We start from the raw sequence: 25,852 nt of genomic DNA on the forward strand, positions 1-25,852 counted from the left end.
ATCTCGAAATGTACAGCTTTGTATAATTTGGAAAAATCTCTGAAAGAAATATCCAAATTAAGATGCAAAACCTAGCTATTACACTACAAATTGAAATGCATCGTTGCTGCATTAGTAGCACCTTCGTCTTCTTCAGTCTCCGCTGCAAGTTGTAATTCGACGGCTTGCTGAATGGAGGCATCTGCCGATGCTAACCCGAGATGTATTTCAGGATCGTCGTCGATTTTTTATTCTGCAACTCGTCTTCTATAGAGGTTTTGGATCTGTTGTTCTAGGGAAGTACTAAATGGTTTCCAATTAGCTAAAGGATTATAAAAAATGTCAGCTTCAGTATTTAATTTATATTATTTTCAATAGAACGAAGCAGAGTTTGGCTTTTCGGAATAGCTATGTACCTTTGTTTCGTAAAGGGTTTGGTTAGAGGGAAAGAACCAGTACAAAAATTTTTTGCAAGTTAAATTGACCAATGGAAATTACGTACACAAATCCATTTGACATGGGCAGTTTAACATAACTTAACAGACAGACAAAGTTGCCACAGAAAATTTCAGCAATAAAGTGTAAATTGTTTTCGAAGGTATTTGCGGTGCTTTTGTTTGGTTAAAACTTAAACAGATATTGACAACTGATGTATGGCAGCAAGAGCTTTAACTATATTGATAACTGATAAATGGCACCAAGCGCTTTAACTATATTGACACTGATATATGGCATCAAAAGCTAAACTATATTGACAACTGATATATGGCATCAATAGCAGTAATTATTTTGACAATTGATATATGGCACCAAGAGCTTTAACTATATTGACACTGATATATGGCATCAAGAGCTTTAACTATATTGACAACTGTTATATGGCATTAAGAGCTTTAACTATATTGACAACTGTTACATGGCATTAAGAGCTTTAACTATATTGACAACTGATATATGCCATCAAGAGCTTTAACTTCAGCCGCTTGTCGACATATGATATGGTAAATGTAGATTATATAAATGTATAATAATTATGTATTGTTGAAGTTTATCAAAATACAATAAATGTATATCATTTGCAGATTATCAAATAACAATAAATGTAAATGCATTTTTGAAGATTATCAAATTATAATAAATGTGTATTTATTTTGGAGATGACCAACATGCAGTAAATGTATATGATTGTTGAAGCTTATCAAAAGTATGATAAATATAGGCCTATCTGTATTTTTGAATTATACAATAATTGTATAGGTAATATTTAATGACAAAGGTACAATAAATGTATATGAACTTTTTGAAGATGACAAAAGTACAACGGATGTTTAAATATAAAATGATTTTATTCATATGTAAAGAACGACAGAATATAATCAGCAAGTCCATCAATTGCGCTAGCGATTCATTGTTAACTTACCGATCATATTCTGTAGCTCATTTTACTTGAACTCCAAATCCTTATATTTGCATTATATTTCCTTTCAATTTGTTAATTTCTTTTAATAAATTACATATATGTTGGTGTATTTAACATTAGAATCTGCGTCCCAGTCATTGTTTACCATTGCGACATGCATTTTGTGGTAAATACAAAATGAATGTCATAATTTTCAGTATTACTGGAGAAAACTAAAGTACAAGAAATGTATATGTATTTTTGAAGATTCAATGTACAAATATTTTATACATATGTATTAATGAAAAAGTGCCTGTATAAATGTATAACTTTTGAAGATTGCAAGAATTGTTGACTTGTTTTTGATGTACCTTGATTGTTCATTTAGATGTTGTTAAAATACCCGAAATGTGAAAAATAAAATACTTTTATACCTCAAATAAATGTGTTCTTTATTAACCAGGTTTTCAACGAAAACCTGAGTTATTAGATTGGGGTAGATGTCGGTCGGGCGGGCGGGCGGCGGCGGCGGCAGCGGGGTAAAACTGGTGTTTCCGGTCAATAACTTTTGTTTCGGTAAAGATATTTGAATAAAACTTGGTATGTATGTAGCTTATATCAAGACAAAGGCTGGGATTGATTTTGGGGTTTCTGGGGTCAAGGTCAATGTCACTGTTACTTAAAATAGAAAAAGGGTTTCCGGTCAATAACTTTTGTTTAGGTAAAGATATTTGAATAAAACTTGGTATGTATGTAGCTTACATCAAGACAAAGGCTGGGATTGATTTTGGGGTTTCTTGGGTCAAGGTCAAGGTCACTGTTACTTAAAATAGAAAAAGGGTTTCCGGTCAATAACTTAACTTAGGAATGAGCTATCATGATGAAACTTGGTGTATAGAAAACTTATATAAAGTTGTAGCTTGTGATTGATTTTGGGGTTTCTGGGATCAAGGTCAAGGTCATTGTTACTAAAAATAGGGTTAGGGTTAGGTTAGAGTTAGGGTTAGCATATCTTCTACATGCATGGAGGGATTTTGATGAATGTTGGCACAATTGTTCACCATCATGAGACGGAGTGTCATGCGCAAGAACCAGGTCCCTAGGTCTAAGGTCAAGGTCACACTTAGAGGTCAAAGGATACAAGAATGAAAACTTTGTCCAGATAATATCTTCTTCATGCATAGAGGGATTTTGATGTAACTTGGCACAATTATACACCATCATGAGACGAAGTGTCTTGCGCAGTTCCCTTTTTTAGAATTACTTCCCTTTGTTGTTACTATAAATAACTTATATTGTAACTTTTTCATTACTAGACGTAGGGAAAAATCGAGACCACTTTTCTGTAGTACAACATGCATGTAACATCCAATTTTGAGGTGTATTTTGACCAATCTCTACCTGGTAAGGATTTCTGTGTGGACTTACAATTTTTTTTTTTTTTTTTTTTTTTTTTTTTTAAGATTAACTTCCCTTAGTTGTTACTATAAATAACTTATATTGTAACTTTTTTATAATTGACCGTAGGGAAAAACCAAGACCACTTTTCTGTGGTACAACATAGTTGTTACTTTCTAATTTTAGGTGTATTTTAAGGTATCTCTACCTGGTAAGGAGTTTTTTTGTGGACTTAGAAAAACAAAAGAATTACAGTGATTACTAAACAACCACAAAATTAAAATTACATCTGCAAATACAGGTGCTAGAGTAAAGAAATTTGCTTTGACGGGCGTATATTGTGACATTCTGGCACTCTTGTTTATTCTTATGAAACGTGTTGAAAACCTGGTTTCGTGGCATTGCCGCGTTTCTTGTATTTTGTTTTAAACCTAGTAGTTTATTATTTACAGCATAGTTAACAAGAATTAGAGCCGTTGGCCTATTTTGAAAGTGCAGAGACATATACTTTAGAAAGGGTAAACAATGCGTGATGGTTTTGTGTAAAAGAGTTAAAGATCGAGTAATACATTATATTGCTGACTTTTTAATTTGTAGAAACACCACAAAACAGTATCACCTAAGGTATCAAAATTCTGTGTAGCAAGGAGTACAATAGATAAAATACTAGTCCCTGTCACAATTGATGGGTATAATGATGAGGACAACTGTTTCTTAGGCTGAAGCAATCTTGGCCATTTTAATTGCTTCTGACCAAGTTTGGTGAACATTCATTATTAATTAGTCCTTTAAAAGTTATTTTAAGTTTTTACTATGTTTTCGCTGTGAATGTTCCAATAATCAGACATGCGTAACATTTGGGGGAAAAAATGGCAGAGTAGTCTAACCAAGTGTGCTACAAATCAAGACTTGTGAAGATCCATAAAGCTGTTAATGAGTAGAAGTTGTTCGATATTTTTTATTTCTTTTCAGCTCCAGCCGCCCCTACCTGCAATTAAGCGATTCGTTTGTAAATGAAAATTGGGTAAAGCCCATCAAAGGATGCTTAAGATCTATCAAGTGGTTCTTGAGAAAGAATACGTTGTTTTTATCAATCTTTATTTCAACTGGTCCCTAAAATGGGGTTAAGCGGAACCATTTGAACAATCTTGAGAGTGGTCAATGCAGGATGTTATGAAGATCCATCAAGAGGTTCATGAAAAGAAGTCTTAAGAATTTTATTTCTATTTTAGCTATGGTGGTCCTTTAAAGCAATTTAACTTGCGAGAGATCCATGTATAGCTGCTATAGACCAAATTTGGAGATCAATAGCTTCATCTCATCAGAAGAAAATGTAGGATATTATTTCTATTTTAAATATGGCCGTCCTTAACAAACTTGAGAAATATCCATGTAAGGATGCTAAATGCCAAGTTTGATGAATGTCTATCAATCAGTTTATGAGAAGAAGTCGTTTAAAGGTGTTTCTAGTTTAAGCTCTGGTGATTCTTAAAAGGAGAAAAGAGGAATGTTTAAACAACTTTGAGAAAGGTCGATACAACAATGCTACACATCAAGTTTGATGAAGATGCATCGAGTGAGTCATTAGAATAAACAGTTTAACTGATTTTTCTATTTTCAGAACTAGACGCCCCCTTAAAGGGTAAAGCCAATCAATTAAAAAAACTTTATATAGGTCTAGACAAGAATGCTACAGACCAGGTTTGGTGGAGAAACATCAAGCTCTTCATGACAATTAGTATTTTTAAGAGCTCTGTTTTTTGAAAGAAAAGAAAGCTTGAAAAAGGTTTCTGCAAGGATGCTAAAGACCAAGTTTGGTGAAGATTTATATAGATATGGGTCAAACATAATCATTTGTACAAGTTGTGAGGATGCTACGGAAAAAAATGATTACGATCCATCAAATAGTTAATGAGAGGAAGTTGTTAATTATATAGTGTTTTCCATACTTTAGCTCATATAGGCCACAAAACCATGACAAGTGGAACAATTTGAAGAAACCCTAGATGGGCCGAAGCAAGGATCTTCTACCAAGTTTTATGAAGATCCATAAAGTGGCTTCTGAGAAGTAGTTCACTTATTTATTTATTTGCTTATTTATTTTTAGCTTTTGTCGCCCCTACTAGAAGCGAAAGCATTACAACAAAAATTAGAGAGATCTATACTAGGATGTCACATACTTAGCTTGGTGAAGGTTCATCGATCAGTTCATAAGCAGACGGCATTTTAAAGGTTTTTCTACGTTTTTTTAGCTCCAGGGATCCCTGATAGGGATCAACCGAAAACATTTTTAACAAATGTGAGGTCCTACGGTCTTGAATCCCTGAGACGCTGCATCAACTTGTTGGGGACATCAACCAGAAATGGTCTTATGGGACGAATCTATGTGTTACTCCAAACATTTCAAACCTGGCAAATTATTTATTATCATCAAATACTATCGATTGTATGTCCAATGAATTAATAATTGTTCTGGTTTTTTTTCTAAAAAATTCTTAGAAACAAAATTCTTACTTAGTTTGGCAGCAATCTTGAATTAGTGAACTTACTGAAGTAGCTGGAAAATGTTCGCTGCATCATAAAATTTCATTATCTAGACACACAAACACACATTCCAGTGTATTTCTATGAGAACTTTACCATTTGGCATCCTAGTTATCCAGACTTAACAATTTTGTTGGTCATTTTGGGCGTCATCTTGAATATCAGCTAACTACCACATCAGATATTGCAATTGCACCCCTAGAGACTAACGGATATTTTGGTATATAGAAAACTTTGATTACTTCGACAGACCGGTACCTTGTTATATATGATTAGGTATTTGCATCAATGAAATGAGCCACACATTGGAAGAGGCCGTCTTGTTCCGGGGAACTCGAGGCCGAGTGCCTAATGTGGCAAAACTCACTTGTCCATCGCCGCTGTAAATAGAATTCTTTCATGTGAGAAAGTCGTCTATGTTGTTTGCGGAAGATCCGTGATCCTTTCAAGATACGTTCTCATGTCTGAAATAATGCACGGAGTGGGGCCTTCGGTCTTCCTCGATCATGCACAGCTGATAAGTCGCCATATGCCCTTATTGGTGTAGGTGCGACTTACAATCCAACAAACTAAACAAGTAAGCCAATTTTTATGTGCTATCAAGGACATTACTTGTACGTATTTATACATATATGTAGAAAAAAGACATTAAAGCTTACACGTTTTATTCTGTAATAATGACACAATCTTTAGCTGCCACAAAATTATTGGATGATATACGGGTGTGCAACTGGGCAGCCATATGTAGTGGTGCATGTCGAGCCGAGTAATATAGCATGGTCAAATCAGGCGGTGGTAATAATGTGCGCAAACTATCAGTAATAGATACAGAATCAAAACAGTCCAAGACAGAGGATTGAAAATAATTAAAGTCAAACCTATAACTGTAATAAGTTCGCACTTCAACTCCATTCTAATACCTCAATACATTATCTCCCATTTGTTTTATCTATCTTAAAATGCATGTCATTTGTGCTAATAAAGAGTGAATATCAGTTAACTGACTCTGTTTTCTTGTCTTATATATTGCAGAAACAAAACCCCTACTCACTTTGGCAATCATCTTTAACCAGTAAAGTACCAAAGAAATTCCCCCTGTATCATATAATTTCATTATCCAGACACACTGACACATTCCGGATAATTTCTATAAATTTTGGACGTAAAATTGTCGCCATCTGTCAGTTTCTAAATGAAATGTGTGGTTGTCCGTTCTAAACTGAAAATCAAAACCCTGAAAGGACTGATAGCCAGTGTTTTTTTTAATGATATTTCAACCGATACACCTGAAGAATCAACATTTCATTGTGCATAGACCGGTCCACTAGACAATGCTACATGACAAATATCTAAGCTTTGTGCATTGTGGTTCAAGACAAGAAGATTGTTAAAGGTTTTCCTTAAAGCAAAATGTAAAACTAAGTGTACCCCTTCAGCCCTAACCCTAACCCTAAACCCTAACCCTAACCCTAGAGCGAAGTGATTCCGGTTCATAATTATTTTAGAATCCGTTGCTGCTTGTTTTTTGTTGTTTAAAACAGTAGTCCGCAGTTGCTCACGTAAACACAATACCAAAATTTAAAAAAATAAATATAGCTATATCTTTTTACACGCCCAGAATATTTGTTTGATGTGGTCACATAGAAATAGAAGGAAAACTCAAATGACGCGAGGTTGAAACTTGGTAATTGATTTAGAGCTAAAGCCAGTTGCTAATTAATGGCTAAAAAGGGTAGGGGTAGATATTTCGGAAGCACATAGCACCCACAAACACAGTCATAGAGACATGCATTGCAAAGTAGGTCTGCAACAAAGAGAAACTGTAACGGAAAAATATAGCAGACGTGTTGCATCGAAGTACATGTATACGAAAAATGGGTAAGGGGTAGGTGATGGTTGGGGTGTGGGGAAAGTGGAAAAGCAAGGATGAATATTCAACAGAGAAAGCCACGCTCCAAAAACACAGTCTCCCTACACCGCAAACCACAGCAGTGCAAACACGCACGTGCACCGTTGCCATTCTAATACAAGCTTTTCAATCCCTTAACTGTGTTTGTCCGGAGGGAACATATAGTTCCCCCACCCCCAGGCCCGTTCGTCCGTCCGTAACACAAAGTGGGGTTCTGCGATAACTTTAAAAAGTACAAGGTATTTTTCATGAAACTTGGTACATGCATGGATAGATGGCAATATGGAGATTATCCACATCCTTTTCTTTTGTTGCTATGGCAACAATTGTGGTTACTATAACAACAAATAGTTCAAAAATGTGGAATCTGTTATAACTTAAAAAATGCTGTACACTTGAGATTTTTTATGAAAGTTTTGGTAAATAGGTAGAAGGCAATATGGAGAACTTCTTAATTTGTCCATCCATTCGTCTAAATGTATGTCCGTCAGTCGATCACAAATGTCAGATTATGTCATAGCTTTGAAGTACAAGAGAGTGATCTTTTTACAGATTTTATTTAATAAAATCTGAGACATGGATAGAAAGCAATATGTTTATAAACGGATCATTTCATTTTGTATCTTATCTGTCCGTTCGTCCGTCTATCCATCAGTCACAAAAGATAGATCCTTTCTTATATTTCAAGATTCCAGAAATATTTTCATGAAACTTGACTTATACACTGTAGATTATTTGGAGAGTGTGCAGGTTCTTCATTTAAATTTCAGTACAAAAAAAATGCGATTCCTATGGCAGCACATACTAGTATGACAAAAGCCCATTCCGGTTGAGGGGAATACTCTTGTTTTAATATGGAATTTTTAATATTTTGTAAAGTTGATCATAACACAGGGGCGGTTTTTTTTCAGTGGTGGGTGTGGTGTGGGGGGATATATTGAACAGGGTGGATATCTACGATTTTGTACAAAGATGAGCATTTATAGTGACAAATATACACTCAACAAAATTCGTAATCGGTCAGTTTATATTGTATTATTGCTATTTGTTAATAATGCATGTATTCACAAGAAATTTCACATACCGACATTTGAAAAGGTACTGCAGCTATCTATTTTTGACCGACTTACGGCCAACGTAACCGCATTAGGCGTTTGGACCAATATTCCATATTTTGCACGTGCATGGCAGGTGCACCAATATGCACGTGTTCATGAACACTTTTGGCATTTCTGACGAATATCCTGCTAGAAAAACACATACCATGGTGAAATTGACACAAGAGCAACGCGCCCCTGCTGTTACAACAAAAATTCCAAATCGGTCACTTTCATGAATTGTACTTGGGTTAAATTTCGCCAAAAGAGCTCGATCGGTAGATAGGCACCGATTGAAGGTTTTTGTAAACGGAAATAAGGTGAAAAATGGAAATAACCATCAAAGTAACAGCTACAAATAAATTATATCAAAATTCTTTTGAAATTGCACAAACATTTACCCACGTGTCGTAAATCTCTCCCAGCTAGTAACATTTCGACAGCTCGATCGCGTTGCTCTTGTATCAATTTCACCATGATATGTGTTTTTCTAGTAGGACTTTCGTCAGTAATGCCAAACATGTAAAAGAACATGTGCATGTTGGTGCATATGCCCTGCACGTGCAAAATATGCAATATTGGTTAAAACGCCTAATGCTGTTACTTTGGCCGTAAGTCGGCCAAAAATAAATTAATAATTAGCTGCAGTACCTATTCAAATGTCGGTATATGAAGTTTCGTGTGAATACATTCATTATTAACAAAATAGTAATACAATATAAACTGACCGATTAGGAATTTTGTTGAGTGCATCTTCATAAACTTTTAGACTCCAGATTAGCACTTACCTCTTAAGATATAATTTTGCATAATCTAAGTCCGGCAAGTGTGTTGGGAATTATGTATCGTTATATTGTGGTTATTTTCATTTGTATATAATTTGTGATACATTATGTACAACAGAACTTAGTTTAGATATACTAGATTTATATTTCGCAAATTAAAAATGAAGCATTAGTTACTCAAGTTCACGTTATCGCCGGCATTTCATTTATCAATTTCCCAAGAAAGTAACACTAAAAAAAGTCTACAGTTATACGGGCAGGCAGAGGGGCAGGAGTTTAAGGCAGTTAAAAGACAGCTATGAAGACATGGTATCCAACACAAATGTTCACACTGTTTGGAACCTCTTCAAAACCAAACTTAGAGAACTCGTTGATAAACACATCCCACAGAAATACATATATGCATTATCTTATTCCCTCACGTTAGTATAATTATTATGAAAAGAAGGACCGACTATAATAAAATACATTCACGTATATTTCGTTTAAAATATGTCTATTTTAAGTGAAATCAGGTCTCGTTACAAAGGTATCTATTAGATGTAAGTACAATTTACTTTCTTTGAATTGGTGTTTAGCTGACAATAATTTGTCGTCATGTGCCTTCAGAATTGCTTTTCAAAATTCGATCCGAGGTGTTAAGTTGCCTAGTTGGATCTCTATCAGAGATCTACGATGTCCTCAAGAGATCTAACCTGCCTAATTATATCTTTATTGGTTGATCTTCAAATACCTGCTGGCCAGACACCCCACCACGAGGACGCATGGCAGGCTTCAGTATACTTTTAGTGTGTGTTCAGACCCTGAATTTATAACCAAAAATCTGTTTTATGGGATTGGGAATGTTTAATGCTAAGCCGAGATGTCTCTTTTTGGTCAAAACAGGTACAGGACTGGTATTTTTCCGGATAAAATTTACATAACTGTGGCCCCACGTAGATATTAGAACTACTTGCGGACCGACTTAGGATATATTTGTGTCTGCGAACCTCGGTAAGTCTGGGTCTGATACAGCGGTCATTTTCAATACTGTTTCCGCGATGTTAACATTTTCAGTAGGCCCTATCATTTATAAGACGCGCACAATAATAATAGTGTGTAGAAGCATACCATATTACACTGGAACTTGGGTATTCTCGAACTGGTGCATTTTCGTAAGAATTGTTGTTTTTTTTCATCTATTATAAGATCTATTATTGTTTTTTTCGGCATTATTCAATTGTTGATATATATCATTTAGGTGGTATAGCCTATTGCGTCTCCCACCCTTTAATGCACCTTTAGCGTTTTAGTTTTGTTTGTCTGTTGTTTTTTTTTTCAATTTTGCTGGAAAAGTGTAGATCTAGGCCCGGACCTGCGGTACCTATAAGGTACAAGTTCTAAACTCGTAAAACGCCTGTGAAAAAAATAACCAGGTTTTCTGAAATAAACAAGATTTTGTTAGAAAAACATACCAAAAACTTATGGACAATACTAGATACAAGGAACTTGGTGAACGCCAAGAAGAAGAAGATACACGGAACTTTATTTGATGTCGGATATTAAGACCTAACTATAGTAAAAAATTATAGGGAATACTATTTATGCTAGTTTGACCATAACATTTCCCGTAAAAGGTATGGGAAGTAACCCTGTTACAGTAGATATATATTACTGACATGTTTACTCCCCAGTTAAGCAAATAAGAGGGAATAAACATGCATAAAAAGAGATAGAAGTAAAAACAAATAAAAAATATGAATAACAAGAGCTGTCACAGGAGACAGCGCAGCGCGCTCTACTATTTCGATGCTGGATAGTGAAACTGGGCACATCTGAGGAAACTGGAGCTGTCTCTGGAGAGTTTAATGACTTCAATGGTGGATGAAGATATTGCACAATAGCTTGAGTCTGTGTCAAAAATATTAATAAGAGAGGTAAATATAAAGTGTATCAAAACACAATATAACTATAATTCTAAGCAAAAAGGGGGCATAATTCATAAAATATTGGTGCATGAGTCATGCACCTTGTGTCATATGATGAGGGTGATGATGTGGAACAACTACTTCAAGTTTGAATCAAATGCATTTTGTAATAACTGAGATATAGTGAAAATGCATCAAAATTAACCTTAAATTCTAAGTAAAATGGGACATAATTCATGAAACATTGGTGCCAGAGTTATGTACCTTGTGTCATATGATATGGGTGATGATGTTGAACAACTATTTTAAATATGAATCAAATCCATTCAGTAATAACAGAGAAAGAGAGAAAGTACATCAAAACTTTAACCTGAAATTCTAAGTAAAAAAGGGGGAATAATTCATTAAACATTTGTGCCAGAGTTATGTATGCACTTTGTGTCATATGATGTGGGTGATGATGCTGAACAATTATTTTAAGTTTGGATCAAATTTATTCAGTAATAACAGAGATAGAGTGGAAGTGCATCAAAACTTTAACCTGAAATTCTAAGTAAAAAGGGGGAATAATTCATGAAAAATTTGTGCCAGAGTTATGCACCTTGTGTCATATGATGTGAGTGATGATGTTGAACAATTATTTTAAGTCTGAATCAAATCCATTCAGTAATAACAGTAATAGAGTGAAAGTGCATCAAAACTTTAACCTGAAAATCTAAGTGAAAAGGGGGGATAAATCATGAAATATTGGTGCAAGAGTTATGACCCTTATGTCACATGATGTGGGTGATGATGGGGAACAACTATTTTAAGTTTGAATCAAATCCATCAAGTAATTACAGAGATATGATGAAAAAAGAGAAAGTGTAAAAAAAACTTTAACCAAGGTGGGGACGCGGCAAGACGCCGACGCCGACGCCGGGTCGGGTAGGATAGCTCTCCTTATACTTCGTACAGTGGAGCTAAAAATTAGTAGTTGACAGTCGGGTAATGTGACAAGTGTATGACAAAACCTAGTTCCCTAAGTAAAGGTACATGTGTCCCAACCTACCGAAAGAAATGTGTAGAATGGGGAAAAAGGGACACATCTGCCATCTACCATATTATCACAAAAATTAAGAGCCATCGGTAAATTTGGGGAAAAAAATGTAAGCAAATAAATAGCTGTTGTAAAATAATGTAAGACATATTTTACTAATTAAATTATCAGTACTCGGTTAATTATGAAGACTTATTGTAAAAAAAAAAAAGTTTAAATTTCACTTCGCCTAGTTTCGCCAGCTATACGGCCAGTCCACACGCGCTGAAACTCATCCAGGCAAGGGAGAAAGAAAAGAAAAAAATCCATCTATGAAAATGAATAAATACCAAAATAACAAGCAGTATGGTGATGAGCGAAAAGAGTTGATCATAAAGAAAAAATAAGCACATATACTGGGTAAAAACATAAAAGCACAAAAGCACTGAGAAAAAACAAAATAATAACTTGTAAAAACAAAGATGTAGATCTAGCTGAAATCGCAACTAAAAACAGTGTTTTTTTACACACACACAAATAAATAAAGCAACATAAAAAGACAAGCAGCGAAGAAAATAATAAAAGCAGCTATGTGCATATGGCGACTTTACATTTGGGACCTGTCCAGGTGAGGATCAGCCTGACAAATTCTTTGTATTCCTGTAAGATTTCTAATATAAGTATTAAAAGTAGTCAAAACTACAAAAACTTTTTAAAAACAAGTCACTTTATTTTTAACCAACGTTTCGGCTACATCAGCCTTCTTCAGGGTTCAAAATAAACATAACAAAGGAAGTGACGTCAACGTCAAACGACGTCGATGACGACAACGTCAAAATTAAACAAAGAGTTTGGCGTGAAAATCATAAACAGGATCATAGTATGATACATAAAAACTGGTGAAAAAATGCAGTATAAGTGCAATGATTAAAGAATGGCACCAGTAAAAACTGATTATGGAATACATACAAGTAATAAAATATACATATATAACAAGTGTTTCAGAAAGGCATTAATACAGAATTTTTGAATTCATTCCTTGTGGAGACACAGTGCCCAAACGGTACATCCAGGAAGTCTCTTTTAAAAGCCTTTTCCAAGGATAAGTTACTTTATCAATGGGCATAAAAGGGAAATCCTGGATAGTATGTCCTTGAGAATTAAAATGTTCAGAAACATTAGTAGTAGTTTCTGGATAATGATTGATATCAAATCTATGACTATTCATTCTTTGTGGACATTGCTGGTGCGTTTGTCCAACATACTGTTTAAAACATTTATTACATGTTATTAAGTAAATAACATCAGTTGAATTGCATGACAGATCATGTCTAACATTATAACAAGATGAACTGGTGGAACTAGAAAATGAATTATCTTCATTAATATTTAAACAGTGTGTACAGTACAGCGACGTCTATAACATCTACTTACACTACAATTTTTGTCTTTCTTACTCAGCCTAGAATGAACTAAAACATCTTGAATATTCTTGGGTCTTTTGTAAGCAACAATAGGTTTATAGTCATATAATTGTCTAACACTCTCTTGCTGAGAATACCTTAAAAGATTCCAATATTGGTTTATTATTTTACCAATATTGGGCAAAGATGGATTGTAGGTACATACAAAAGGAATGACTTTATCCGTAGTTTTGCTACTGCACGAATTAAGAGCATCTTGCATTGATAGAGAAGAGGCCTTCTTTAATGCCTCATTTATAACGTTACGTGCTTGAAAGTATTCTCTGAGCTTGTCCATTTCCTTGTCAAAAATGGTATTATCCGAAGAAATACGCCTAAAGCGTTTAGCCTGGCTAAAGGGAATACCCTTTTTACATGAAACTAGGTGACTATTTGAGAGTAGGTAGTAGATTACACACAGTGATCATTGAAGAAGGTACGTAGTAAAACGGATTTCTTTGTACAGTGTTATATACAGTAAGGTTAAATCTCGCACTTGCGAGAGTTTGAAAATTAAAATGGCGACCGCTCGTCGGTCTATGCTTGAACAAAATTCTCCTTCCCAGAATGACCCTGGAAGAGAACTTTTTGAAGCTTGTAGAAATGGAGATTTAAACAAAGTGAAGAAGCTCGTTAATACACATAATGTTAACTCTAAAGACACAGCAGGGAGGAAATCTTCGCCATTACATTTCGCAGCGGGTGAGTGTTTTGTTTTGCTGTCACGCTTCACTGCTTTTTGACGATAAAACGCTAATCCATTGATTTCATATCGAAGAATTACTCAAATTAGGTGTTAACACGTCATAATGCCAACAATTCTATATAGTTTTATTAATAAAGAGAGTAATTTGGTTAGAAGCGAGAATGATATTCGCCCTCAAAATATTTCAACTTTCCCAGTTTTGGTTCCCCAAGCCAAGTTTTGAAGGAAATATTATATTATATAGAAAGAACCATAATTATTCTAGAGGTACAACCGAAAACAAGCCGTTTCCCCAAGTCAAAAATAGCTATTTTTTCACCCGAAAAATGTTAGAATTTCTCCTTAAAGAAGGTCATATTTTCCCCGTTGAATTTAAAGAAAATGTTCAGATACATAGTGGATAATTTTATGAAAGTCAGCGTTTATATATTTTCCACCTTGAAGCTTCAGATTTACAAGATCAGCTTGTGCAGCTGTTTTGAACTGATAATTTTGTCAAACTAATGTTTACTTCTCATTAGGAGCCAAAGTCATAAGGACATTGGCATTGATCAGTTATTTCAAATTGAATATCAAGTCATTTGGAGTTTTCCCTTTTCAGGTTTTATCGCGCTGTATTTTCCCCTTCTAAAAGTCACATGTTGCTTTGAAAAATCAAAACAAGATCACTACATAATTATATTTTACGTCTTATGTTTTGTTGCAAATAAAATATTGAATCTGATTAATTCAATATTCGCCTATGAATTGAAACGATGTATGTATGTAGAGAACACAAAATAAATCAGAAGAAATTGAACTTGTGCAATAGATTAGCAGAGCTCCAGGTAAGCTGAGTATTTGCATAAATTTGTTTTGCGTACGGAAAAGAAAATTATTTTATAAATTAATGGCAACCGTTGAGTACATTTATTACAATGGTAGTGTTACTATCTTTCTAAAGTTCAAAATTAAAATATAATATTAAAACATCAAACACATTAATTATTCAAAATAATATAGAATTAGCTTGAAATGTGCGGTTCACTTTAATAATGGTCAAATATCTCAAAAGTAAGCACAAGGACCTATACATTTTATTTCACCATATTATAGGCCTTATGCTTATTTACGACTGAGAAGTTTCATTAAAATCTACATTGTAGAAAAATTTCTATTCGCAAAAATGTTATGAAAGTTGTTATTTTACCATAGACTCCCATTATGAAAAATTGCTTGAGGTCCAAATTTTTCAACTCAGTCTAGCAAAAAATCAAGCACATGACCCTATCTTTTTTATTTCCTGAATTTGCTAAGTATATTCCGAAGTTTTGAAAAATCAGAGTTTAATCAAATTCTACATTTTTAAAATAAATTTGACCCGAATGGGCAGAACTACCTTAAATCATGAAATTCTGTTTGTAGAGGTCACTCGTCATCATTGAAGGAATATATGGGGACAGCATTCAAGATTGTCCCAGTTATGGGCATCTTTTATTTAAATAATAGCTTTTTGAGCTACTGGTATTTTGTTATTGTAGCTTGTTTTGGTGTTATTCCTAGTTGTTGAAATTTAATGATCTAAATAAATCATCACTTGACATTGATATTATGTGTCAGCTGTTACTAGTATTAAGGGAATTTGACCCATAATTATTGTGCCTGGTAAAGCCGACTTACTTAATATGTAAAATAATGTCTTAAGCATAGCAAACATGCTTTTATGGTTTGCTCATAATTCCTGCCGTTATTAACAGCTGTTTCCTGTTCCTGTTAGTTATACTGTAGATAGATGTATATGAAAAGCTTTCTGAAATAGTAAAAGGGAAAAATAGAAATAAAGAAAAAAGTTAAATCTATTCAGTAGCCAGACTTGTTTGATTAGCAAATCTCATTTAATTCACATGGGGCAGATTATTGTTTTGAGCTCTGTACGACTTTCGTCTTCTATGTTTATTATTGCATTTTAATAAAAGGAAAACTCTAGTTAAGACTCGGACAAGCATAATGCATGGACATATCCTTGCACAGCTTAGGCTATAGGGTTTGTTTGTACGTTCATCAAAATTTGTAGTATGCATGCTTACATGACAGTGTTTTTTTTTTCTGGTAAATTTGGGGCCGAAATTAGGCCTCAATCCCAATGGCAAATAGTATACATGTTTTTTCCCTAATTTCAAAGCTAAAATTCTCAAAGTTATTTTTTTTTTACTTTTTTTTCAACTTTTTCAAACAAGACTGTACAATGTACCTATGAAACAACACAAGACAGTTTGCTAACTTGATGCATAATGATAAATTTTATGACCATTTTTTTCTTAAATGTGACATTTTAACTTATATTATTATAACTTTCAACAATTTCCAGTTAAGGCTTTTTACAACCCAGGCCCATTTCCAAATTAGTGGGGAAAAGCACTGCATGATACTGACTGATTTGACATCCCCCAAGCAAATATATGACTTAAACGAGGATAAAGAACTAAAAATTACCTTTATATCTTTAAATAATTTATATATATAATGCAAATACATTTATTGATCTTATTCAGGTTTTGGAAGGAAAGATGTTGTAGAGCACTTATTGGAATGTGGAGCCAATGTTCATGCACGTGATGATGGTGGTCTCATACCGTTGCACAATGCATGCTCGTTTGGTCACGCTGAAGTTGTACAGTTACTGCTACGACACGGGGCAGACGGGAATGCCAGAGATAACTGGAACTATACGCCACTTCATGAAGCTGCTATAAAAGGAAAAATTGATGTCTGTATAGGTAAGTTGTTCTTTTTTTTTTCTGTTTTTCAATGTGTGACAATTTTTTAACATCCACATGGGATTAAGAGTTAGAAAATGGTCTGCTGGTAGCTTTGTTACAGTCTTTCAAGTCATACTTTTACTGAGTTAGTTTGGAATTACCTTTGAATATTCAATATTTCTGAAACTTTGTAGGAAGATTCCTTCAAAATTATTATGAAAAGGGTTTTGCTTGATGAACGTTTTTGATCAAAATCATTTTGCTCATTTATACATGTGCAGACAAATTAGCAACTTGAAAATTGCAAATAATTAATCCAGAAGTGGAAAACAATACTTGAGATTACAACATTTTAAGGTGAAGTGTATTTAAACAATCTGTGTGTTTATTTTCTATTAATAATGACATATTTCAGTTAGTGGAAGAGTTGGAACTACCTTAACTAACTTGAGTGGTTTTCGTTACACTTAAAATGAAAAATAAGAAACTGAACACAGGTTTAAAAATAAAAAAAATTCGGGACTGGGAATCAAACTCACAACCAAAAAAAAATCCAAAATGGAGCTTGTTACTGCTAGGCCAATGAGGAATTGGGTGTTTGCATAGGAAACATTACATAATTATGGACAAATATTATTCTCCTCAAAATACCATGATACTGTGTGATACCTATATTTGGTCAAGGTCTTATTTTGTTATCAGTGAATATTCTCTGATTGTGTTTACCCTTTTTGTCTTATTATATTTCCTGATGTAACCAAGTATATTTTCCTTGTATGACTCTCCTCCCTTCATAAACTCATCAACTTCTTTGAACAGGAAGGAAGGTTGTATTGTAAAATTTTAATTATTCCTTTTGGGATATCAATTCATTCCAGTTTAACTGATTTGATTAATAATGAATATGAAAGTAAAGTCTCTTATTATTATAGTCTTAAGGTATAATTTGAAGGTATCCAGTGCCTAAGTTTCCAATAATTATAAAATATTTTATCTTTAGATGTGGAAAATCCTCATGAAATGTATCCCCAAAAAAAATATGAATATATAAATTAGTAGTGTATGTAGAGCTACTTTCTCATTTAAATGGCATGCAGTAAAAGTCGACATTTGTTTAAAAAAACACGTCCAGTGTTTTACATCTACATGGTCTACATGGTACTCCCAACAGTCAATAACTGACTATGACTCGGAGGTTTTCGTGGTAGTACACATATATGCTGTGTTTAGCTCTACATGTGTTATGTGTACTTTTTAAACTTGATGCATAGTAATTAATGTTAATACATGTTTACACTTGTTAATTTTATGTTAACATAAACTGCTGAAGCTGGTCATATTTTATAAATATGACATTTGGGTCTAGTATAGACCTTTTAACATCTTATGATGACAGTTGGCATCTGTAATAATTTTATGTCACTTTAGTCACTTTAACCTTTAGCATGCTTGATAAATTGTCGTCTGCTGGAAATGTCGTCTGCTAAAATTGTAAAGTTCATTCAATTTGCTCCAAAATTGGAAGAAATATTGTCAGAGTAGCAAACAGCTTGGAACCTGATCAGACGCCGATTTAATCGGCGTCTGATCTGGTTCCAAACTGTTTGCAAAGGCTGTTAAATTCGCCTGCAGCAGGCTAAGGGTTAATGTACATTTATAACTTTAATGGTTGATTTTTCACTAATTATGTATTGACTGTTGCATTAATGCTGTCATACTGTACATTGAAAAGGTCCACTTTGACAGGTGATAAAATCTGCTCAGATCCCCATTTGTGTACCCCTGTCACCTGTCCCTTTAATGACCATTATATTTACAACCCCTGTGATAGCCTCTATTGTTGTCCAGCTGACAGTTTATCATAGAGGAACAATTATGTGTTTATGCTACCTGATAGGGGTCCAGGGAAGGGATTGGAAATTGACATTGTCTGTCAGAAATGATAAACTCCCCACTTAGGGGGCCTCTTATCACATAGCTTATCTAAGTATAGGCAGGCAGTAAGGTTATTGTTATCAATAATCCCCTAAAGGTTTTCTTTTTTAAATGCCTTTAGTTACCTGCTCAACCCAGAAAAATTTACCTCTATTTCCTATTGTAGTGATGAGTGACATTTTAAATATTGTATAGGGTGAACAAAGAAATATTTCATGGTTGATTAACTAAATGTTGGTTATGTCAGAAAATTTGAATGGTCAGTCTAGAGTGACCTGTAGTGACCCCTAGATGCAGGAGGTTGATTGAGGAAATTATATGACCCTGCTGAGCAGATTTTACTACAACTGACCAGTTAATGTGTTTGCACAGAGTGCTGACTGGATGTGTAATACGATGCAGATTGTTTAGCATATTTCCATAGTTGTGAAAAACTGCACATTTTTTAATGCAGTTTATGGCATAGAAATTAGAGGATTTTTAACATTGACAGTTTTAGTGGATTTTAGCATGTAAACAGTGCAAAAAAGGAAAATGATGTTTTAACCATGTTTTAACAGAAGGCATTCATTAAATCATTTTGTGAAATTTAGTTTTTATTCTTACTTTGGAATTTTATGAATGGAACATTTTACTGTGGCCTGACTCTTAATATTTTAACGATTGTGTATAAAACAGTGTGTATAAAATTATATGAATTTTATGACTTGTAAATACAATGTTTGGATTGATTAGTTTTTCGATTCTTGTGATAGAATTGTGTCTTGTGTTTATTTGGAGCCTACAAATTTATCCTGAACTGCATGTGGACATGTTCGGTGACGTTTCCGATGAAAACTGATTTTAGAGTTCAGCCGGGTTAATTAATAATAATTTTGGCAGGAATAACATTTTCATCAACTGGATAGTGATAGATTTACTTCAGACGTCTGTGTTTACATTGTGTGTGAGATTACATCTTTAATCTGATTGCATGGATAATAGATTGTGTGTATATCAATATTTATGAGTGGTATGCAAACAAGATGAGATTTCGACCAGATGCAGTTGGTGGTCATTGTGCTGCCTGGGATACGTCACAGTACCGTCCAAAATCGTCACGACGCCTGGCATACTCGGAATACGAATGCCAAGAAAATGAATCGACATCATCGGTTGAGTGTTCAAATAATTTTTACTCAAGCAGATATACGTCTACAGATACGTACGGACAGCCTTCTCTGTATCCAGTGAATATTTCACCAGTTGACGAGTCAAATCGACATCCTGACGCCAGAAAGCAGTTAAGGAGGATGCGTCGAGCAGAGCGGCAAAGGTCAATAGAGTTAGAAAGAGACTTGAGTTCAGAGTTTGAGTATACACGACACACAAGATCAGTTCAACAGCTGTACTTAGACTCACATGGTTCAAATCCGTATCCTTCCTCTTGCTCTGAGTGGGATGTATCAGAAGTGTCATCAAGAAATTTCTCTAAACGGGAATACAGACGGAAGAAAGGACAAGATTGGGAGGTATTCACCATTTACCCTGAGCCAACGCCAATGAAATCAGAGAAACGTGAGAAACGGCGACGAAGGAAATCTGTAGAATGGGATACTTCCTCTGTTTGTATGAGTAGCATACATGAAAAGAAGAAAACATACTCTTATGAACTAAAGAAGTCCAAGTATTGGGAGGAGTTGTCTACCATTTATCCAAAAGAAAAACAAAAGAATGACTATAGATCAAAACGAGACAAGCATTACTATGAACCTACTATACCTGTGATCAGTAAATATGACCCTTCAGTTAAAAAGAATTTACCAAAGTTTGGGTTGACATCCACATGTACAAAACAGTCACAAAATAAAGAAAACAAAAACATAAGATCTGATATAGACTGGGCAGAACTTTCGTCCATATATCCTGAGCGAGACGGAGGTCATGATTGGTCGACTATTAGACCGATGGGCTCAACACCCAGAAACTTATCTGAAATGTCCAGTATTCACCCCAGTGAAGTTACAGTAACGACTCATTTAAGTGACCCCCTTAGCATATGTACAAGTGCCATACCAGATAATCCTAACAATACCCTTGTTTCTTCAGTTCTACTGCAGCAAGGTGGTGATCCAAATATTCGTAACACAGACGGAAAAACGGCCCTTGACTTGGCTGACCCCTCCGCTAAGGCAGTTTTAACAGGTAGGTTTCATTTTACCGGTAAGCAAAATTTGCTGCCGTGATAAACCAGTCTTTTTCTTTAATGATTTTAAGTACAGGCAATAACCTTGAACAGCCATATCTTTAAAGAAAAGGAGTTAAAATTTGTTAGACTATAAAGCATCTAAGCTAATTTGTAAAAGACAATAACCTGTAGATTGTTCTGTGTTATTTTCAAACTAGAATGACAATACCATGTTTGTTTGCAGGGGAATACAAGAAAGATGAGTTGTTGGAGGCGGCGAGGAGTGGGAACGAGGAGAAACTTATGTCATTGCTTACCCCTCTCAATGTTAACTGTCACGCCAGTGATGGAAGAAAGGTAATCTAAGTCTTGTTGATATATAATATATATTGTCCACATCAAGAACAGAGAGAAGTTTAATGTTTTATCTATCTATGGATTGTGATTGCTAGTGTTTCTGTAGTATGTATCTATGGAGAATGTTTCAATCCAGTAACTCTCGAAAGTCCCCCAAACTGTCATCATTGTATGCGATAGTTTAGACTAAGAATATTTTTGCTGAAATAATTTTTTTTCCATTAGTTTTGTATGTCTTTTTATGGTTTTGTCTGTAATTTGAACAAAACAATGAGGCTAAATAGACCTCATTCCGTTAGTTCCTTCAGAAATGATTACTGTGATTACTGTTAAAAAACTGGAACATCTTATTTTCAGTTTCAGAAATGCCATTAGCTATTTTAATAGTATCACAATAGTATACTTCACTGTCAATACTATGGTGATAGTCATTTCAGTAATAGCAATACATGTATATTATTGCAATATTCAAATATATGCAATATTCTATAGCCACGGACATCCCAACTTTTTCTGAATGCCAAGTGGGAGCTTTTTCTTTCCAAAGTGGGAGATTGAGGTGTTCAAGTGGGAGATTTAATACCGCGGTATTTACGTTCATGGTATTACTTAAAGGAAGCTTTCGATACATACATAGGTACTTAAGACACAATTTAAAGTGTAAAACATCTCTTTAGCACTCCTAAAAAATAATAAATTACATGCTATGCAGCAGCTAATTATAATATCAATTTATTTATATGCACTTATAATATCACTAGTCATTACTCTTCACATGTTCATTTTAAGTTTATTATTAAATTTTTCAAGTCCTGAAATGTTTAATCTAACTTGTCAACACATTCAACTCTTTGTTTTAAGTTATGCAAGCCTTCTTTGCTAACTAATATTTGTGGCACAAATGTTTGTTTTTTTCTTTCTTTCTTTTTTAAATCGACTTCTTATCAGGGTGATTTGGTTTTACATCCAGAATCTTGAGAAACCCGACGAGATCGGGAGAGTTGGGATGTCTGCAGCCACCTGTAATAGATTCTTCCATTAATGCCAGGCATAAAAGCAGATCTAGAAAATCATATTTAGGATATTCATAAAGAACTTTCTGAAAGGGGTTAATTTGTAATGAGATTATTTTTGAAAGAACATTATTTGATACAGGTTACTTTTGTCCAGCAGATTTGATGTTAAGCCATTTCAATGAATCATACCAATGTGAGACAGCTACACAGAACTTGTTGTTTCTTAGTATGTTTGTGCAGTAACAGGTAAAATGTCATTCGAAACCAAAATCTTTAACTGTAAAATGAGTCTAGTGTACATGGTGTATGTATTAAAATTTTAGGCTCCTTAGAGGTCAGTCCTAGCTGTCACAGCATTGTAGACATTTTTCAGGTTTCTTCCCATAGTTGTACTATAACATTGGTTTTCTGTTACAATCTACACCACTGTATTATCAGACAGGATACAGTATATTTTTAGTGTAACTTTATATTTTCTGTTACAGTCTACACCATTACACCTGGCTGCAGGATATAACAGAACACGGATAGTGCAGTTACTGTTACAACATGGTGCAGATGTACATGCAAAAGATAAAGGGTAGGTTTATAAAATGTGTTAATGTATGGTATATAGGCTAATAGAAGAGAGATTATGAGAAACTGTCCATAAAAACATTGTCCTGGAGAAAAATAGCCATACCTATTTTGATTGTGTGTTTGGGTTTAGTGCTGTTTTTCAACAGTATTTCAGTCACCTAGAAGCTGGCAGTTTACCTAACTTGTGTTGCTGGATTCTGTACTAGTATAACCTGTTCTCTGCAAGTAACTGCCAACTTCTCCATATGATTCAGAGGTGGAGGTCAAAGTGTTATTTATGGGAACCTACATTTCCAATAGACAAATATTTTTAATTTTTATTAAAGGAAAAAAAAATCCCCTGCTGGTAGCATTGCTGCATAATAAGAGTTGATATATGTTTGACTTTTTCAGAGGGCTGGTTCCACTACACAATGCTTGTTCTTATGGTCATTTTGAAGTCACAGAAATGTTGTTAAAGGTAAGGTTTAACTCTACAATTAGCAAGAATGTTATATTTAAGAGTGGCCTTGTTTAAAGCAAATTCAAGATTTATGGAGGTAAAAAAGACATCAAAATTTTAACGATTATCGTTACCTTGATACAGGATGATAGTTTATTTTGAATACTGTTACATTTACAGGTAAATCTGAAGCAAAAATTTGCTAATCTCCAACTTATTTAAAGGAAGTTATTAGTCACATTTTAGTATAAATTTTGAGATTTTAACCTATTTCTTCACTTTTATTTTTATGAATGTAAAAATTGCCGAACTACCATGATTCAGCTCGTATCTAAACTTTAATTATGACATGTGTTCAATTTTCAGGCTGGAGCGAATGTAAACGCTATGGACCTTTGGCAGTTTACTCCGCTACACGAGGCAGCCTCCAAGTCAAGGATAGAAGTTTGTTCATTGTTACTGGCACATGGTGCTGATCCCACTCTAGTCAACTGTCACTCTAAAAGTGCCCTGGATTCTGCACCAACAAGAGAGCTGCTGGAGAGAATACAATGTAAGTAAATAAGAATTTCTTTGTAACCTGTGATCATAGAACACTATAGTACTTCACTACAGTCAAATCTGTCTGTACAGACCACCCTTGAGAAATAAAACAAAAGTTGACAGGTGGTCTGTCAACACATTTAAAATTAAATTCACACTACTAATGGTTAAGCAGGAAAACAAAATTGTGACCTTTATAAGCAGGTCTTTATTCAGAGTTGGCTTTTAGCACAGGTTTAAAAGGCTTGTAGTATAATGTCATTGGAAGAGCAAAATGATACTTGTTACAATACCCACTGTACACCAAGGAAATTACATTTTTTCACAGTGGTGTCAGTGTAGTGATTGCACTGTATAAATTTTATATACAATTTAGTAACTACATTGTATGTTTTAGCATTAAGCTTAAGTACTTTGGAGGGTAAATGTTGAGTGAGGAAGTTTGTTTTTTTGTGTCGGTTATTTATGAATCATTTGTTATAGACAGTTGTTATTTCCTTGACAGATTATATCACAAGTCTTGTTGATAAAAATAGTACATTGTAGTTGTAACATTCCTAATGAATTGATATGGATAATATGTTCTATATTGGCAGTACTGGAAAAACTAACTATTTTTTGTTGTTTTTGTTTAAATAGATGAGTTCAAGGGTCATTCCTTACTAGAAGGAGCACGTCAGACAGACCTTGGTAGGACGAAAAAATACCTGGAAGTTGTCTCATTCAAACATCCGTATTCTGGTGACACTGCATTGGTAAGCTCCCCTTGTCTACTAACTGTAGATCTACATAACAACATGTGCTTTGGAGTTGGTACATGACAAGTAATGTAATGTTGTATTTGAATGCATACTTCGAGGTTATCTGTTTTACGTAGTGTAAACGTCTTTTATCATTGAATTTAGGCAGTACCAATTATTATTCGAAGGGGTGTTCACTGAAAATTTACTGACTGAATACTGAACAGTGCAGACCAAGATGTCTTAAAGACAGAATCACTTGCTGCCAGCAGGCTAAAGTTAATAAATGAGTGGTAAGGTGATAAATGGATGGATAAATGATACTGTAGGTTAATTGTGGTATATTTTTGTTCCAGCATTGTGCAGCAGAATCACCATTTCCAAAGAGAAAACAAGTTGTTGAACATCTTGTTCGCAAAGGAGCAAATCTCAATGATAAAAACAAAGAGTAAGCAAATATTTTATAACACACATTAGTACCTCTACAATTACAATTCAAACAACTTTCTTACCTTGGTCTATGTATACACTACTTGATTTGTTCTCTGATGAAGATGGCTACGTTACATAAAAGAATGTTTTTTGAAAATTGCCATAATTTAACCATATTACTGAGAGAATGTAGTTCCTTAATCTTATTATTTTAAAAGTTAACCTTTTTAAAAAGGTTAAGTCTAGTATTTATACAATATTTGAAGACTTAATTTCATTACGATATTTCGTTGCAGGTATTTGACACCACTACATATAGCAGCAGATAAGGCTCACTATGATGTAATGGATGTTCTTCTAAAACAAGGTGCTAAGGTGAGTTGTTAACTGTCTTCAGATTTACTGAAATGCATTGTTTTTCATTTATTTTTTTTTTTTTTTTTTTGCTACAGAATAGTTCTTTAATCAGATATTTGTAGGTAAGGCCTCTTTAGATAATTATTATCAGACCACTTGCCCTTGAGTGATTTCTCTTGTATAACGATATGCACAGTGAAGTGCAAGCTTGCCACTGCTTGTCATGTACACAGCTTTTCATATATTGTAATTGATAAATCTACAGTTGTCATCTATAAGGCAGAGACTTGTGTCAAACATTAACTCTTTTTGAATCAAAGAGTGTTTTAGTGGTCATTAAT

The 25,852-nt window shown here is 34.3% G+C and overlaps 1 protein-coding gene across 1 annotated transcript in view; it reads left to right on the forward strand.

The window, feature by feature from the left end:
* The first annotated feature begins 13,994 nt into the window (after window positions 1-13,994).
* The window catches only part of LOC123547402 (poly [ADP-ribose] polymerase tankyrase-1-like), a 37,621-nt gene continuing 25,763 nt past the window's right edge, over window positions 13,995-25,852 (forward strand). Inside the window, exons 1-10 of the mRNA XM_045334477.2 lie at window positions 13,995-14,201; window positions 16,737-16,961; window positions 20,967-21,062; window positions 21,290-21,402; window positions 22,904-22,998; window positions 23,391-23,457; window positions 23,806-23,992; window positions 24,622-24,737; window positions 25,079-25,170; window positions 25,451-25,529. Coding sequence (XP_045190412.2) covers window positions 14,018-14,201; window positions 16,737-16,961; window positions 20,967-21,062; window positions 21,290-21,402; window positions 22,904-22,998; window positions 23,391-23,457; window positions 23,806-23,992; window positions 24,622-24,737; window positions 25,079-25,170; window positions 25,451-25,529 — 1,254 coding nt within the window. The 5' untranslated portion in view covers window positions 13,995-14,017. The remainder of the gene's footprint in view (window positions 14,202-16,736; window positions 16,962-20,966; window positions 21,063-21,289; window positions 21,403-22,903; window positions 22,999-23,390; window positions 23,458-23,805; window positions 23,993-24,621; window positions 24,738-25,078; window positions 25,171-25,450; window positions 25,530-25,852) is intronic.

This window comes from Mercenaria mercenaria, chromosome 9, assembly GCF_021730395.1.
Source record: "Mercenaria mercenaria strain notata chromosome 9, MADL_Memer_1, whole genome shotgun sequence".
Lineage (NCBI taxonomy): Eukaryota > Metazoa > Mollusca > Bivalvia > Venerida > Veneridae > Mercenaria > Mercenaria mercenaria.